General features: G+C 30.8%; 1 protein-coding gene across 2 annotated transcripts in view; it reads left to right on the top strand.

Annotated features, from left to right (window-relative positions):
* Ttd14 (TRPL translocation defect 14) overlaps positions 1-18709 on the top strand; it is a 115159-nt gene that overhangs the window by 83873 nt on the left and 12577 nt on the right. For both annotated transcript variants that reach the window (XM_035370446.2, XM_035370447.2), the window contains 3 exons: positions 685-781; positions 870-961; positions 17848-17963. In XM_035370446.2, the coding sequence (XP_035226337.1) occupies positions 685-781; positions 870-961; positions 17848-17963 (305 nt within the window). The remainder of the gene's footprint in view (positions 1-684; positions 782-869; positions 962-17847; positions 17964-18709) is intronic.

Here is an 18709-nt window from a genome sequence, read left to right as displayed (position 1 = left end):
AAACAAGACGAAATAATACCTGATCAAGAGAACAGTTTGAAGCATGTTTGGACATGTGAATAATTGTTAATTAAAATTTGAAAGTGTGGGGTATTACAAAAATGCAAATTTGAAAGTAATTGTAACTAGTATTTAAAGCAAATATTGAGTAAATTGCATCATGTGCACCACCATTCCCTCTGTGCTGATAAACCATAGTATGCTATATTTTTACCTTAAATTTGCAGACATGTTTGCATTTTCAGGTTCACAATACAGGTATTGGATGCCCATATAGGCATTCCAATACATACAAAATTCATTCAGTGATATTTTCATCATTGACAGCCTGGTATCTGTTATTTTTCTGTTCAACATACACTGTTCTAATCTTTTATGCTGTTTTCTAATGAGTTAAATATTCATGAAATCCTGGTATTTGAATTGAAAATTTGCATAATTTCTGTACATGTTATAGAGTATCATAAATTCCTACTGCCTGATACATATTGTGCAAAATTTATGAAGACCTTCTCACACTCATAAATCTTTGTAAAGTTAAAATCCGAGTTTCTAATGTTTCTATATGAACCACTATGTATAGTAGTTTTCACATGTAACTTTTTTTAATGTTTAATTTTTGTAAAAATTTGCATTTTGGATTTTTAAATATTTCCTTTCATATCTTATTTAAACCTGTTTTAGGAATTTCCCCCATTTCAAGATTTTGAAGTTGTCCATGACTATCTTGTTACCTCACATCCACGAATTCAGTCAAGATTACGAAAACGTGGTCAAAATGGTATTCATTTTATAAATTTCATATGATGTTCTTTGATTTATATATTTGTGTCTATTTTAATGTGCTTCATTTTTCTAATTCAATTTAGGTAATTGGAGTTACATGCATACTCAGAGGCGTTGTGATGTCAACACTCAAGTTATTGAAGTCAAGAGGCAAATTACACATCGAGATTATGTGGTATGTAATGAAGTCATGTTTATATGCAAATACACTGATAATCTGAATTATCAGATAATCAAAATTGTAATTTTCTTTTGCCACATTATACATACATACATACATATATATATGTAAGATAAAAATATATAAATCAAAATTATAATTTAAACTAACGGTAAAACATTAATTCTCCCTCCTTGTTATAAAAATTGTAATAACTTCTCTGGATTGCGTCATTCTATGATCTGTGCAGCTCTGATGACATAATAATTGGGAACCAAAACTTTTCATGTGCTTCCATCTTGCATAACTACGCACTTCAGCTTCGCTCTCTGCCCTGCTAGGATGTAATTTCGTTGTCTTGCTTGCTATTGCTATAATATCAAAAGTGTAAATGTTCTTGAATAGGCACACTAGAGTGCCAAGTTAACCGTGACCACAAATGTCAGTTGAAAATAAAAATGGAATTAAAACTGCCTTGACTGCCAAGTTTTTTAGATATTACAAAGTCAACCTATTATCTTACGACGCAATCAGAATGCTTCTTCTTCAGTATGAATCTACATGTGCATCAACACTGCTCTGCCTTTTCCTTTGTTGCTATTATATCATATTATATATATATACATTTTTTAAAATTCACTTGTGTTTTTCATGGGGGAGGTGAGATGATTGAATTCTTTTGTAATGTAGCATATTTCGCAATATGCTATGTCACTGAAGATCTACCTAATTAGTTAAAAAAAACTTCGTAATGCAAACATAATTACTGCACATTGAAATCAATATGTAATTTTATCTTTCTGTGCATTCATAAGTTATTTTGTTGAGAAAAAAATTATAGTTTCATTATGGTACTCAGTATAGTGTCTTAACATTCTTTCAATATGTAAAAATTGTTAAAGGAAATGATAAAATGCAATGTGTAAAGTGTAACTTATTTTGCAGAAGAATAGAATAATGTGATTTGTTTCCTAACATTATTCTTCTTAATTGCAGTTATGTTGCTGTAAGGTTGAATTGTACTTTTTAGTGCTGTATGGGAGATGCATTGGTCTGATTCATAGACTTGTTTTCAATGCTCTTGGTTTAAAAAAAAAAAAAAAAAAATCATGTCAAAATTTATATACATTATGTGCATTCTTGTGGATATGCTATTTGTGTATGTAAGTGAATTAAGAATTTAGCTGTAACTTCTCTTCTGCATACTGTCACAGGGTTCGTACGGTCCTAAAGAGTTCTTAAAAGTTCTTAGATTTTTTGGAATCGAATTTTGGTCCTTAAAAGTCCTTAATTTTGGCCAAAATCGTAGAAGGTCCTTAATTTTAATCATCTGAAATTTCTGTCTGTTTTTACGACTGCCATTTTGAGTGTGAATTAGCATTTTGGAGGAATATTTTTTGGGATTCAGTGACATATATGGTTATCTTTTGAATGGGCTCATAATTTGTTTCTATTTCTAATAGAAATGATGGGATACTCGAATTTCTAAGCAAGAAGTGAAACGTAAGCATTTTGAAATTCATTTTTTTCTAATAAAGAGCTCTTAAACAACTTCTCGCTTTGGGGATGTGAATTCTTTTATTAAACGGCTCTAAATTTGGCGACTTATCAACATTTTGGCGATTTTAAGATAAGTTTTTATAGAAAATTTTTTAATTTTGAGATCTGGGAATTTTCCAACAATTTTTTTTAAAACATCATAACATTGATAAATTTTATTAAAATAATGGTAATATATTGAAATTATATTTAAAAAATAAGATTAAAATAAAACATTATTATTTTTTGCTGTCATATTATAAAGAATTATTTTGGAACTTATTATACAATATTTTTAATCTGAAAAATAAATAAGGTATAATGCTGTAAAGCACAATTTACGAAACAGCTCTTAGCAAAAGCAAAATTATCTATGTAATTAATTAAAAATGTCTTGTTTTTAATTTTTTCATAGTAAGAGTTTTTCCCATGTAATTAATTGTCTCAGATTATTCAAAATTTTCATAATGGGCATCAGTTTTCTCTATAAAATTAATTTTATACTTTTCCCCTCCTTTCCCCCCCCCCCGAAATATTTCTATCTTTTTGCTGTTACAGAAATGGTAGAGAAAATTTTTCTTTAGGATTTTAGACATAGCAGCTTGGAAAGTTTAGAAGGATTTGAAGGCAAGATTTATAGACCCACGATTCTAGAAGATTCGAGAAATATGTGACAAAATGAAAAATGTCTCCATGGTATCAACATGTAATGGATGTATTTTACAGAAAGTTTGCAATGAATTTTTTACTTTTTGGAGAATGTCTGGAAGGACAGTGAAAACATAATATTTGACTATTTTACTTCTGATACTAGAATCTTAACATATTTATCTTCCCTTTATTTTCTCTACTTTTCACTAGACACAAGCATGGAAAATATCAAAAATGCTTTTAATCTTATCACATGGGCAGGCATTATAGATAGGGATGTTTTTATTAATAAATAAATTGAAAACTTACAATTTAAAAGATTAATCTAATATGTCTTAATGCATCATACACAGAGCTGGTACACATTTTTCCACCTGATGCAATCTCTGTGGATCCTAAATTCTGCTGCCTAGTGCACTTCTAAGTTCTGCTTCCAGTGTCTGCTCTAAATTCTAAAAATTTTACCATTTCTAGATTTTGTTATTTGGTGTGTCACTAAATTCTAAAAATTCTGGCACATCAGCTCTGTAACCGGCCTTTACAATATATATTTTATATTTCTTTTGAATGATAATATTACTAAAGAAATAAAATTAGCCACCTTTTGTATAAATTCTAAATGCATTTAGTGTGTTTTAGAATAAGAGAAATCCTTAATTAAATCCAGAAATTCTAAAATGAAAAGGAAACGTGTTTAATCTTTGACCACTAGTCCACATTTTTAGTTTGAATTAGGATGTTCTTGTTTAATTACGTCACCATGAGCTGTAATTGATTTTGTTAGCATCAGAAAATGCCTTTATGTTCTAAGTTCTTTATTTTAAACTTTTGTCTGATGTTGTAAATACTTTCAGACATAGCGATAATATGCTTCACATCTGTCGGAGGTTTCGGACTATTTAACTTTTACCAGATCAAGTAAACCCTCATAGGTACATTGTGGAGAGGTTGACAAGCACGCAGAAACTAGCAAGAGCATTAGTTTGCATAGTGAGACAAATCTTTAATTGTTAGAAAAGATGCTTAAAGAGAAGGAAATCGATATAAAGTAGCCAAAATGTTTCGGAAGGCTTCAAATTAAAATGACGGATAAATATTTTTTGAGTGTTGTTGTTAGAAGACATAAATGTTTTGTAGCTTTTACAGTGTAATTATCCTAATGTCCTAAATTACATGTATTTTAAACTGTGAAATGTTATTAGATTTTGATTTTAATAGTGTTTTTTTTTAACAAATATTGTTAAAAAATAAAATTTAATAGTGGCCATGTAAATCCATAATGACTAAGGTTATCAAACTACCTAATTTAATTATTTATAACTAACTGCTTACCCTTAAAAATTATCCTTAGATATTAAAGTGAGTTATTGCCTTTCATTAATACTCACTGTGGTCACAAGATAAAATAAAAAAGTGTAAAAATTCAAGTAAAACTTATTCTTTGCATCTAGTGAGACTTAAAATAATACAAAACAGTTTATCACCTCTGGTGCTTTAATAGCTTATTGGAACCTTAAAGTATATCAACTGGGTTACAATGTCTGGAACTCTACATGAAGCTACGACACTAACTGCATCAAACAGAGCCTGACTAACTTTCAACACTTGTCAACTGTGCATACGTCAAGCCTTTCAGGTTCGTTCTAATCAGCAGGTCTCTCTCTAGACAAGCAGCAGTGGTGACAACATTCAGTCATTTTAACCTATGCAATTATACATGAAATCTACCTGCTATTTACTAAACCTCTAGACTGACTAAGTATGCGACAAAACGAGACATAAAAAAAATCAACATAAAGCTAACTGTTTGTAAAATGTAAATGTCACTTATTTCTTTCAAATATGTCCAACTATTATATGTGTCAAATATTTAAAGCTACTTGATAAACTGCATAAAGTTTATTTTATTCTCAAACTTATTAATAATTATGTTAATTAATTCATGTTTAGTAATACTGCATACTACTTAGGGATCTATTTCATTTTAGGATGGTATTACAAAAGTGAAATTCAGGCATGGATAATATTTTTAATTGAATTTATTCATTTCCCATTTGCTCATAGGTCCTTAATTTTTTTCATTAATGGTCCTTAAAAGTCCTTAAAAGTACTTGATTTCTGTGTGCAGAAATGTGTACGATCCCAGTGTCAGTGTTTTATAACCATGACCTTCATAGTGTCATGCTTCACCCACCAGTGCTTTTCTTCAGCAATTGAATGATCATTCATAGTCAGCAGTTTGATAAATGTAGGTTTTTTAAAATCTAACAGTTCTCCCTGTGTATTCTGGTTATGAAACAACTGGTAATGACCATTACCATGCAACGAGCTTGTGCTTCATTTGTGTACTTTCCACACTTAACAGAGACATTTGCCATTGTTGACTGCATGCGTGATAAACAACAAAACATCCTTTGGCGAAGACAGATCTCCTGGCACCACCTAATTCCTGCTGCTGCAGTATTTCCATAAACAACTTTTTTTTTTTAAATTTATTTATTCTGCATTAAACACTTTTTTGCAATTCTGTAAATGCTCAGTGAAATTAGTGACAGCAACTTAAGATTATTCTCAGTGTTAATATGTTTGCATTTACTCACAACTGTGCCTTATATTAGTGTTATTATTCGCTCTATACTTAAATATATAGGCTTGTTTCCACAAGCCTATATATTTAAGTATAAAGCGAATTTTAGACAGTTGTTTATTTTTTACTAATTGCTGCTCTTATTCTTTCTTGTTCGATTATACCTTGTATATATAAAAGAAAAATTTTTTTTAATAATTGCAGCTTATATAATTGTTATTTCGAGCGTCTGAAATTATTTACAGTATTGGCTTACTGTGTTTTTAGTGCTCTTATCTGACTCTGCTGATAATTATTTCATTTTTTTCTATTTATATTTATGACTTACTTCCATCATTAGTTGCTTACCTGTTATTTACATTTTAGACTTCGCAAAATCTATCTATTCTCTATTTTTCTGTCTTATCTATCTATTTTACTATCTATTCTCTGCTTGATTGTTTTAACAATTTTTGCTCATTTGTGTTTTAATATATGTAAAGTATTCATGTTGATTAATTATCCCATTATTTTTTTTAACATTATAGCATCATTTAATATTTTTTACACTTAATATAATAAATGCATAATTTTTATAACTTATATTTTTACATTAATTTTCTTATCTCATAACTATGCATACATGTATGCCAACATCTTTTGGCAAGTGCAGTTAGTTCGGTGCATACTAACCAAAGCTCACCATATGTAGAAATAAGTGCATTGTCTTTATTTCTTCTGCTTCCAGATTAGAGGTGGTTAATCATATTTGTGATCAACTCAAACTGTTTACTGTACTGCCCAGAATAGCTAAGACATTAAAAGCTTCTAAAAGAAAACAATTGTCCTCCTTTGTTAGTACAGTTTGAAACATTATCACCAAAAAAGAGCTAATTTACGCCCAGCTGCATGGTCAAATTCATGCATTACATCAGTAGTGTGAAACCTTGCATGTTTCTTCTCTACCACTAGCTTCTATTACACTGTCTGCTAAAGCACTGTCACATTCAAGAAAAGGTTTCTGAGCTCCCATTTATGAAAGTGTGTAGGAAAAAGCATATTTATAGTCTTTGAGAAGCTCTTGTTCAATAAAATTTTACTAATAAAAGCCCAGGATACAGACCATTCTTCTGAGCAAGTTTGGTTCCAGCTCAGCACTGAAATATGTGCTAGAATTATGAGAATTACTGTCGAAGTTTTATCCACTAGGACCTAGGAACTGTTGGTGCGGTGCACCAATGAAGAGCACACAGACATGGTCAAAAAAGTGATTAAGGAGAAACCCACACTCCTCAGTGAGTCTGGGGTACTAGAAAAAAAGGTCAGTGATTGTTTTTAGTTTGCTAGCTTCAGCCACAGTAGATGACATTCAAGCGGTGTTCAAGAATTCAGCCCCATTGGTATGTCATTGCCATATTTATCCAGGGATACCTGCCCACACATCATCAGCTGTTAGTAATTAGATTATTGAAATCCTATCCAATACCTTAAAAATAGTGAAAGATAACAGTTAAGTGTGTTTGCTGTGTATTCAGGCAGTACATTAGAGCAGTGTTTCTGAACTGGGTTTACTCCAAGGACCGGTAACATATTTCGGTACATTCTCACGGTAAGTTTAATAATTCGACCAATTGACACAATTTTTGGACAGATAGCTGGATATTTTGCGGATTGGCAAATATTTCTTGCGGACTGGTACCAGTCCGTTGAGAAACACTGCATTAAAGTATACGGGTGCTTTAACTGCCAGAAATTAGGCCACATTAGCCACAGCTGCAGCGTACTAATTTGTGATACCTGTGGAAAACAACATTCAGGTGACACATGCATGACAACACCTCATTGCACCAACTACAAGGATTTTAACAAGAAACGAGGCATCACCTTTAAATTCACCTATTCTGCAAGTGCTAGAGTATACTCAGTATATAAGCTAGAGCCGTGTTTCCCAACGTGGGGTCCATGCCCCACAAGGGGGCAATTTGAAAATGGACTCATCCAGAGTTTAAGGGGACAAAGGATGTTCTAAATATGTTTCATAAAGTGAAATTTTTTTTAAAATTTTCTTTTTTATTCCCCAAAATAAAGAAAAATGTAAGTGATGTATATGTAAAAACGTTTTTAAATTGCGGTGCATTTTAAATATTTTATAAAGAATTCTCGCTGTAGACATGGACATTAAAATGCTTTTAAAGGCATTTAAATAACTGACACATTATGCTTTCCAGACTTTTCTCGCACATTTCAGCCAACGAATTTATTTTATTTTTTACTGTAGGAATGGCAACCGGTATATTAGTCTTTCCTTAAATGGAAGCTTTGCTTATATTGATCTTGTATTTATTTCTTTCAGGCCTTAGTAAAATGAGGGGTGCAAGCAAAAAAAAAAAAAAAAAAAAAAATTGTCGGTATTTGGAGGCATATTTAAAATTTGGTTTTATACCTGGTCCATAAACGATCAACTTTTGTATGCCAATAATGCCTGACCAACAAATCAATGAAACTAGGTCGTCTTGAGGCACATTTGAAGGCGAAACATAATGCTGATATTAATTCAGATTTGAATTATTTTCACACTTTAAGGAAAATTTTTGAAAAAAGAGTAATATTAAATTCTCTATTTACTGCTCATAATGCAACTGTTAATTGTGCTCTTCAGGCTATCAAATTTCATTACTCATCATTTAATCTGGGAAAAGCCGTACTATAGGGGAGAACCATCAATATCAGCATTTAAAACTGTTCTAGAAAAAGATGTTACAGCTATGCCACTAAATAACAATACTGTTTGCAGAAGAAAGATTAAATGAGGACATTGAAATACAACTTGTTAAAAAGCTGAAAATAAGAAAATTTTCGGTGCAAATGGATGAACCAACTTTGAGAGACAGTGAGGCCGTACTTGTAACTTATGTAAGATATATTCGTAAAGGTGATTTTGCCGAAAACATGTTCTTCTGTAAATCATTAGAAAGAACCACTACCTCCAAAGATATTTATAGTAAGCTAAAAAATTACTTAGATATAAAAAATATAATACATCTTGTACTGCAGATGGTGCTTCTAATATGATGGTTGAAAAATAAAATAAAGCACGGAATAAGAAAAAGGGTTGCTTAAAATTGATAAAAGATGAGAATCCAGAAATGCTTCTTGTGCATTGTGTTATTCATAGAGAAAACCTGCCAGCTAAAAACAATTCGCCTGTTCTAAATGAAGTACTAAATTCAGTTATAAAGTGTATAATAGTGCTATTAAAGCTAGGGCCAAATGTGAACGTCTTTTCAAGTTATCTTATGAAGAACAAAATGAAGACTATATGAGACTTGTACTTCACACTGAAGTAAGAAGACTGTGGAAAGGGAACTGCTTGGAAAGATTTATAGAACTATTTGATACTCTTAGTTATTTTATACACAACAAACCTGAAATGAAAAATCCGTTAACAGATGATAACAAGGCAATTGTGGGTTATTTAGCCAATATCTTTGAAAAATTAAATATATTAAATAAACAACTTCAAGGAGCAAATAAAACTTACGTCAATGCAAAAGGAAGATATTTGGTTTCATTATCTTTGTTGAATTATGTCAGGCATATACCACAAAATTTATTACCACAAAAAATATTTACCACAAAAATTTTGAAAAATCTCATTGGCTCCAAAAATGTGACATGACTACCGCTATACTTGTCATTGATACTGCTATACTTGTTATTGTCGATCATCTGAAAATTTTATCGGCTGATTTAAAAGATTTTGTAGCTTAAAACAAATAGATTTCCTAACTTGGATGATGCAGCCAATGCTAGTGAATTTGGCTGATATTTCAAATATGCAGTAAAAAGAACTGGCAGAAATTCAAAATGATGAGTCAATTAAAACTTTATTTAATATAAAAGGAGCGATGACATAACTTTGTGAGGAAACCAGAATCAGATATCCAAATGCAACAAAATTTGCAAGAGAACTATTGTTACCGTTTCCATCTTCATATTTTGCTGAATGCGGATTCAGTGCCATAAATGATTTGCTGCTAAAAAAGAAAGAAATCAGTTGGATATAATGAAAGAGGGAGACTTGAGACTCAAGTTATCTAAATTGGAACCTGACATAAAATTTCTTTGCAGAAAGTATCAAGTGCAAGGAACTCGCTAAATTTAAATAATAAAAATTAATAATACTTAAAATGAAAAACTTTCACTAAAATGAATTTTTTTTTCTTGAATTTCAGTTCTCCATGTTTTTAAAGTTCACTTACTGTGTTTGCTCACAAAATTTCGTAGTCATTTCTTCCTAAAAGCTATCATTCAAGTTTCTTTCGTGAACATTTCAATTTTTAAACATTAAAAATTATGTACCATATTGACGGCATATAAGATGCACTTTTTTCCCTAAATTTGGTCTCAAAAAAATTACCTGCATCTTGAAGGACACAGTCTTATACGTGAAGGTAATTGCATTCAATAGTTGTGTATTTGGCTTTTACAAAATATGAGAACTAAAAGAAACCACGCTATTGAAACTTATATTCCTTGTGCGTGGCCGTCTAAATAAGGGTGCATCTTATATGCCGTCAAATACGGTATATGCTAGGGGGAGCTTAAAAATTTTAGAGAGGATTAGGTGGACATAGCACAAAAAAGGTGGGGAAACACTGAGCTAGAACTTAGTCACCTGAGAGTAGCTCCTCAACAATGAAGATGGAGCATGGATATTTTCATACAAATATACTTCAGGGCTTCTCAGTATTACAGGGAAGTCTGCAAAGGTGCCATGCTGTAACTGATAACGTGGCACAGAATTATGCTTAACACCTTTTCAGTGGGCGTACTATAAGTACATGGCATTTCAGTAGGCATATTACAAACAACTTTTAAGTGGCTGTCCTCTAGGAGTTCTGCACTACCAACAAGAAAATAACAAGTCTGAGCTCTCTGAAAGCCATTCAGTCTACCAGCAGGGTTGCCACGTTACCTGGAAAAAAGTCAGGGAATTCGTAAATTGACCAAAAAATTCAGGGAAAAGTCAGGGAATTTAAGTGTTTTAGTCAAAATCTGGAAAAGTCAGGGAATTTCATACAACGATCCCGCCAAAAAAGGCGAGTTTTGCGCCGACGTCGGAAGAGATAACTTTTTTGGCGAATTGTGTATCACGTGAGTGTCATTCGGGCAGCTGGCATAGAGCCAATTTTTGCAGCTCCAATTTGATTGTCTTTTTAGAAAGGCAAAGCAAGTTTCCCACAACTTTTGGTTTCCAGTAACCTCGAGAATCGCATGTGCAGTGCATGAACTAAAGAAAGTACTTGTTCTCGTATAAAACAAAATGGGTTTAATCCTAGTATATGTTACCATGAAGGTTAGAATTAAAAAAATATGTATTGTAAAGAAGGAAAACCTCTCTTCAACAGACGTGGCTCTGTTCCATCATAGCGACAAACAGCTGTGCATGTGCGATATATCTGTCGCCAAAGCTCGAAACCGGTGTCGAAGTTCGAAGGTTACGTTATCAAGAGTTCATAAAATGAATATCGTTAAAAATGTCTTTAAACTCTAAAGGAAAAGAAAATATTTTTTGGCGCAAGTAAATTAATTCATGGATTAGTTATTTTGACGGGGGGGGGGAATCTACGAAAATCTGTTTTTAAAATTATTGCGAAAAATCCAAGAAAAAACGTTCTTTGATAAAACGTTTCTTCTTGGATTTTTTGCAATAATTTAAAAACGGATTTTCGTAGTTTTCTTTCTTGTCAAAGAACGTTTCTTCTTAACACGTCTTTCTCAATATCCTGTACACATCGCGGAGAGGGAAATTCGGCCGTTCCATCGTCAAATCTCTTGGCAAATTTTCCCTCCACTTTTTACATAGACGTTCTTTGGTCAGAATTATCTCCATGTATGGTACAGCGGGATTTGGCGACAATTTTCAAAATCATGCAAAGGCCGTATCGTATACTAGGATTTTACCGCAATTTTTTTTTTTTTTTCTTTTCTTTTTAATAAATACCTTGTCATTTTGCAGTAAAATAAAAAATAGTAATCAATCATCTAGGATAACCATATATAACTATATTCGCTAAAATATCGTTGATTATTCTAATTAAATTTTTAAGTAATTATATTTATTTTTATGTTATTCATATCATTTAATGTTGCTTCTTCCCTCTAAATTTATTTATCATTAGTAAATAATATTTCCAAATTTCAGGAAATTTTCTCTGGCATAATCCTGAAATTAATTCTAGCAGTACAATGACGTTACGAAATTTAATGCACACATTTTTTCCTTATGTATGCTGCGAAATAAATATAAAATACCTCAATTTAGTAAAAAAATATCATTAAATAGATTTCTTTCTTTCGTTTAGCTGCAGAATGTCTGCAAAAAAAAAGCCTTATTTTATTCCAGATTGGGCAGATTCAAATTTCAATCTTCAGTGGAGAAAACAACTTCTATTATAATTATATTTGTGTTTTCAAGTGTTAAGGTGCCTTTTAAGAATACACCTCACACAAATTAAATTTACCTAAAATCTAACCTAACTTTTAGCATTGCGTTGTGATTTATAAGAACCGGATTAGCCTCGTGTTGAACTGGGGATGATCATGAGTAATAATTAAATAAAACGTACATTTGTTATCCAATGTATATATCTTAAATTTTATTAAGTTTTTTAAGTGGAAAAGTAAACAAAATTATCAAACAAAGTGTACCAAGAATAATGAAGAATAAATGTCCTCTGGGATTTATTGAATAATTAAGTGAATTTGCTACACAGTACAAGTAATACCATAATTAATTTACCTCTTAGCAGAGCCAACATACATTACGCGGATAGACTAGAATTTTCTCAAAACATACCTGGAAAAGTCGGGGAATGTCATTCTCCTCTTTGAGTGGCAACCCTGTACCAGTAACCTTGTGGCAGTGGTTTACATTAGTCCATTCTTACATTTTTTTTTTTTTTTCATAAGGGTGAGCATTGTTATTACCAGCATGTGCATCCTTCCTTCACATGACATGATTACAGCATTTGAACTGGATCATGTTTAGCATTCCCTGACAATCAATCCCAGATATCAATGCTGAGCCTCTTTGGAATGCACCAGAAAAAAATACGAAAGTAGCTATGTTCTAGTCTCTATTACGTATTTACAAGTGCCTTGGGCATTGCTAACTCCTTAGACTGTTCACCAACATTGTGGATGATGCGGACAAGAGGCTGGCCAGATGTAAGATTAAAAACCTTCTCCCTCTCTTGTAGTATCCATAATTGGCATTTATGGAATGAATGTCCATCATTGAGTGACCATTGATTTATTTGTTTTGATGCATATCTGGAACACCATTATATTGTTAAAAAGAGATGGAAGATTAAATATATTAAGTCAAGAAATTTGGAAATGCCCTAATACCTTATGCTTCAGATCTGATCTCAGCCTGAAAAAATGTTAGCCACAGGCAAGAGCCAGTGGTGTAGTGAGCATAACTGGCGTCTGCATTTTGGCGCCCTCCCCAAAAAAACATGATAATATAATGTATAGAATATATTCGTAATAAGAAAATAATGCAATTAATAATAAAATGCTGAATCTGGCAAAAAATATTCTAAAATATATTCAGTATAGCCACTACCTAACTGCACTAGCACTGGATTCGGAAAAGTATCTGTGTCTGCAGAAAAATCAGACATACAATAATCTAGAATTAGTTAAAAAGGTATTATTTATTTTACATATTTATATAATTGTTTTTTTAAAAAAGTACAATTTTTAAACAATAAAAAATTTAATATATATTATAGATAAAGCCTCACTCTCGCAGGCTGGCAACAATAACATGTAAATAATGAATCACATTCTAGATACTATTTATACTATTCTAGATAACTTATCGTGATGATAAAGTTATCTTGCAGTTTTTGAATTAGATCCTTTAGACGTTTTTTATTGTGTAAAGAGTTGAAAAAAAGGTGCCTTGAACAGCAAACATTGAAATTCTTTAATTAGTGCAGCTTTCCATTCTAGAAAAGTTGTAGTAGGTAAATTAGATCTATTACTAGCTAATATTATAAATTTATCAAGATCATTATTGAATTGTTTGAGGCAAATGTGCTTATTAACACCGAAAGTAGGACGAAATTTGGTGCCAAGTTGCAGAAGGGTTCGTAATTCTGCATCTTCAATGATATTAAGATCTCCAGTAATAACATGTTGGTGGAAAGGATATACGTATATTAGATATTTAAAGGAAGAGGAAGGGAAGAGTATTTAAACAGATTATTCATATAGTTATCAGCTTTCAAGTATATAATGTAGTTATAAATAATTTCACTAGAGATGTGCACAATTGCCATATTTTTTTTATGAATGATTTCTATAGCTACCAGCTCGTTTTACCAAGAGACTTCCAATTTTTGTCACATCTCTTGGTAGATCAATGAACCTCTCGGTTTTTAATTTTAAGCCTTTACTAAGGAAAATGTTTTTCAGCAATAAATGCGATTTATTGAGTTAATGAACCTGAGATGTCCAAATTTTATTGCCATACCTCTGGTAATTTTCTTATTAAATTTTATCTGTTCTGAATTGTTTTAATTTACTGCAGACATTTATAGAACTTTGTATGAAAATTCAACTAATGTTTAATCAGTTGATATGTGTATTTGTGTTATATCAAGATACTCATATGGTACGTTACTAAGTTTATGTGTACAGCAGTAGGTATGTTAATTATTAATTTTATTTTAATCATATTTAAAAATGTTTTGATAAGCTAAAGCTTTACTTCCATATTCAAGACTTTCTCACTATAAAAGTGCATAATAAAATTACAAAATAAAATAAGGCAAAAAACATAAGATTTAGAATATCTAATTAAATATTATAGTATCACACTTTTTTTTTTTATTTCAACCATATTTGGACAAACAGTACAAGCATATAATTACAGAAAATCTTAGCATCAAAGATCAGGAACTAAAGCAGCTTTGAAAAAGGGAACAAAATTTAGACCAATTAAATACATTCCTAAATTCCATTGTATCGAAAGTATTTCTGCAGCTATTGACAAGATTATACTGAAAGCAAGTTCTCTACTAAGTTTACCTTCTCATCTTGTAAAGGAATGAAAGAATAAAATAATTATTCAAAGCAAACGTTAAATTGACTACCTAAAAGCATTTAAAGGAATTAAAAGTGGAAGAATTTACTTCAGAAGTTTTCACATTTGAAAAAGCAATTTACAATTACCAAAATTGATAAAGCAAGCAGTAATTTCAGTATTTTATGAAAAAAGTTCTACAGTTCTCTTAGTGAAAATTAACTGCAAAGTTCTGCTTATTGTATTTCCAAAAATAAGAAAGGAAAATAATCAACAAAATTTCTGCTTTTCACAAAAAATGAAAAAAAATATATCTTTACACTGCGAACAATAGATTTGCCAATCTATATGCTTTACCAAAATGTCATACAAATCCTGTTAAATTTAGATTTATTGCAAATTGTACTAGAAGCTTCAAGAAGAATTTTGATAATCTTTTCACAATCTGCTTAAATCAGTATGTAATTTAGTCTTTGATGAGCTAAAGCTGATAAAAGCTACTGTTGGATTAATAACAACATCTTGTAAATTGTTGATAAAGTTAATCTAAAAGTTTATAATATTAACTGCTATGACTTTGAAAATCTCTACTCTGCTCTCCCACTCAAAGAAATCTACGAAAGTCTCCTGGAGCCACCAAATTTTTTTCATGAAATGCTTACTATTCTGGATTTGCAAAAATGGAAAGAATTTCTCTATTTCTCGCTTTTCAATAACTACATAAAACATTCAGAGTTTCTTTACCTAACAAACAGATGGGATTCTAAAGGGAAGTTTTTATTCAACTCATCTGTGTTACCTGTATTTGTTTTCTAAAAAATTTAAATTTCTTAAAAACCTTTCTGAAAATTATTTTAATAATTTTTAATACTTTTTCAGATATATTGATGATATTATCACATTCAACTATAATAATCTTATTAAAAATAGGAATGTCTACCCTAACTTTCTAAAACTATAAAACCAATAAAAATCTATTAGTAATAGGCTGTCTAAATCTTAGCATTCATAATCTTAAAGAAATAAGACTTTTTTTGGTAAAAAGAGAGAATTTAATTTATCTACAATAAAACTTTTAAATTCGTTCTCCAACACCTCTAAAAGTCATAGCAAATACAGTTATTAATCAAATTAACAGAATAAAAAAGTTTGCATGAAATAGAATAACAACAAGAAGAAATTTAAATAAATAAAATTATTAATTTTATTAATAATTGATAAAATTTTAATCTAAAATTTAATTAAGCATATATATTCTCACTAAAACTTTAAAAGAAAATGAAATTCCAATTAGCTTCATATACCATCTTTTAAAAAAAGCTGGAGTAATTGTAAAAAGGAGTTTTCTTTTTATGTATTTTTTTCTATGTATGTATATTTTTCTTGGCTTTGCTGTTATTAGCATAGGATCTATTATATTCAGGTCATTGTGAAAAGCCCATGACGTGAAGACTTTTTACTTTTCTAACTTTTGTTGCTTTTCTTCCTTTTCTTACTTCCCTTTACACATTCCTTTTTGTAAAAAAATGTAAAAAATCTTACAAGCATTGAATTCACCTTTAAAGAGACTCATCTTCGTCAAACCCTTTGCATCAATTTTGAATATAACTTTTCTGTTTTTTGTTTTGAAATTTATAGTTTGATTAAAGTATTCTCGATTAGTTTCTAATATCTGATTACAGTATTCTCGTTTAGTTTCTAATAGATTTTATATTTCTACATTTTAATTTCAATTTTAATGGCTCTAAATTTCTTACTTTTTGTCTATACTAATTAAATATTAATATGTACAGTTAAAAGTCGTTAATCCGGACTCGTCGGGACTTCGGCCATTCCGGATTATTGATTTTTCCGGATTATGGATCATCAGTTTAAATCTCGTAAGATGGCATGCAGAAATTCTAAAATTAAAAATATGAAACCGTAATGTATGAAATAAAGAACAATTATGATCTAAAGGCTATCAAAATTTACAAAAAAAAAAAAAAAAAAAAAAAAAAAAAGCTTAATATTTATTTGTTTACTTTATTAAACATTTCTTTCAATGTAAGTTGTTTAAGTTGCTTCGTTTTAAAAAGTCAAAAGTCTTTAATTCTATAAACAGACATAATTTCTTGTTCAGTTACAAAGTTCCCCTGTTCAAGCCCCATTAATTGCTTTGCCGAGAATACCGACTAACTTGTCAATCGAAATTTTTTCGTTTTCACTAACCTCTCTGTCACATTCTTCATGTCTTCATCCATTTTTTGCAGTAATTACACTTTTTGTTTGTTGGACATCGAACCATACTTTCGTTTTGTAGATCCTTTGAAAGTTCCAGCATTGGAAATTCTATTTGACATAATCGAAAGTTCAAGTTTACTTTTATAAAATTGCTCTTACAGTCTGCAAAAAATAATAAGCGGGATCCAATTCGAAGATTATGCAATGATTAACATTAACTGAAATAGATAATTAGATAATTTTAGCTTACACCGTCCGTTATACATTAAACGCGCAGGCGAAAACGTATTCTGCACTTGCGCACACGCATATGCGCAGTAGTCAAGGTCTTACGCGCACGCGTAAAACGCATGTGCCAACGCGGCACATGTGCAGAAAGTTTTTAGTTTTGAGGTCCGGATTATAGATCATTCCGTATTATGGGTGTCTGAATTAACGACTTTTGACTGTATTTTACATCAGTATAGTATTACGATAGTTTAATAACCTAAATCAGACTTTATAAAGTAAAGTTAATTTGAAGTTTTTTGAAGTGGGTTTAAGTTATGCAGTAGGAAAAGCTTCTTGGAAACTCCTGGTTTTACACAAGAGCCTCATAACTTTCCCATATTTCAGGGTTGGCAGTGGGTGTGAAAACTTTTTTTTTATTTATAAGTATGTAATCTACAATAATTTGCTGGTATTGGGAAAGATAATGAATATACTTTAATATAGTTGAGCTTTTTAATATTTTAATTTTCATTTTTGTTGCACTGCATAGTTATTTTGTTAAAATTTTCAGTATAGCTTTAAATGAATTTTATCTCTTTCTCTTTTCAGAACATGCTTGCGCAGAGAGATGACAAGCATTATACAGTATATAAGTTAAGAAGATGTTTTATGTTAAACAACATGTATATGCAGATGGATATTTATAAATCCCCATGTCATCCCAGGTGATAACATAATCATAGTTATTTATTTAATGCTTCAAAACTAATCCCTCATAGATTAAACTTGTACATGAAATGGGAATTATGTGAAATCTCGCATAGCATAAAAATAAATTAATTAATTAAATTTAAAAAAAAAAACTGTGCAAGACTCTAATAAGAATTATTCATTCTATTGCTTTTGAGACAAGCCTTTATTTAGTATGTCTGTCACGATTTCTGATATAAATAACTTTCTGTACGATGATTGCCCCATTTATCCAATTAAGTTAAAACAAAAGCATTGCTTATGTCTGTTTTATATGCAAACAGTGCCAAAAAATAATGCTACCTCAAGATAGTCATACAAATTGTTTTTTGGCATTGGAAAGAAATGCACAATCCAATGCATATGATTTTATTTGCATGTCCATTATTCATATTGTTGTAACCAACATATTAATACCCTATGTAATTAGCTTCCTTGCATATTACAACTGCTCGTTATCCATTGTAGCATACTATTATGTAGTGTGCACATGAAATCGCATGATACAGCCCACCATAATTCATCTCTTTGATATAGGTTGACAGAATATCACGGTGATTGTGGGAAATAATAGATCAGTTTTTGTACTCATGCTAAACTAGAGACAGATCTAGTGAACTGGGCACCCAAGGCAAAGCATTCATAGTCTGTATTTAATGCTTCAAAAGTAATCCCTTATGTTAAACAGCCCCCCCCCCATAACTGGTGTGTGCTTGCACAT

Source organism: Stegodyphus dumicola, chromosome 3 (assembly GCF_044657685.1).
Source record: "Stegodyphus dumicola isolate Sdum_Otavi_A_Nest chromosome 3, ASM4465768v1".
NCBI lineage: Eukaryota > Metazoa > Arthropoda > Arachnida > Araneae > Eresidae > Stegodyphus > Stegodyphus dumicola.
Note: the sequence above shows the minus strand (reverse complement) of the source record. Positions and strands in the feature narration are given on the sequence as shown.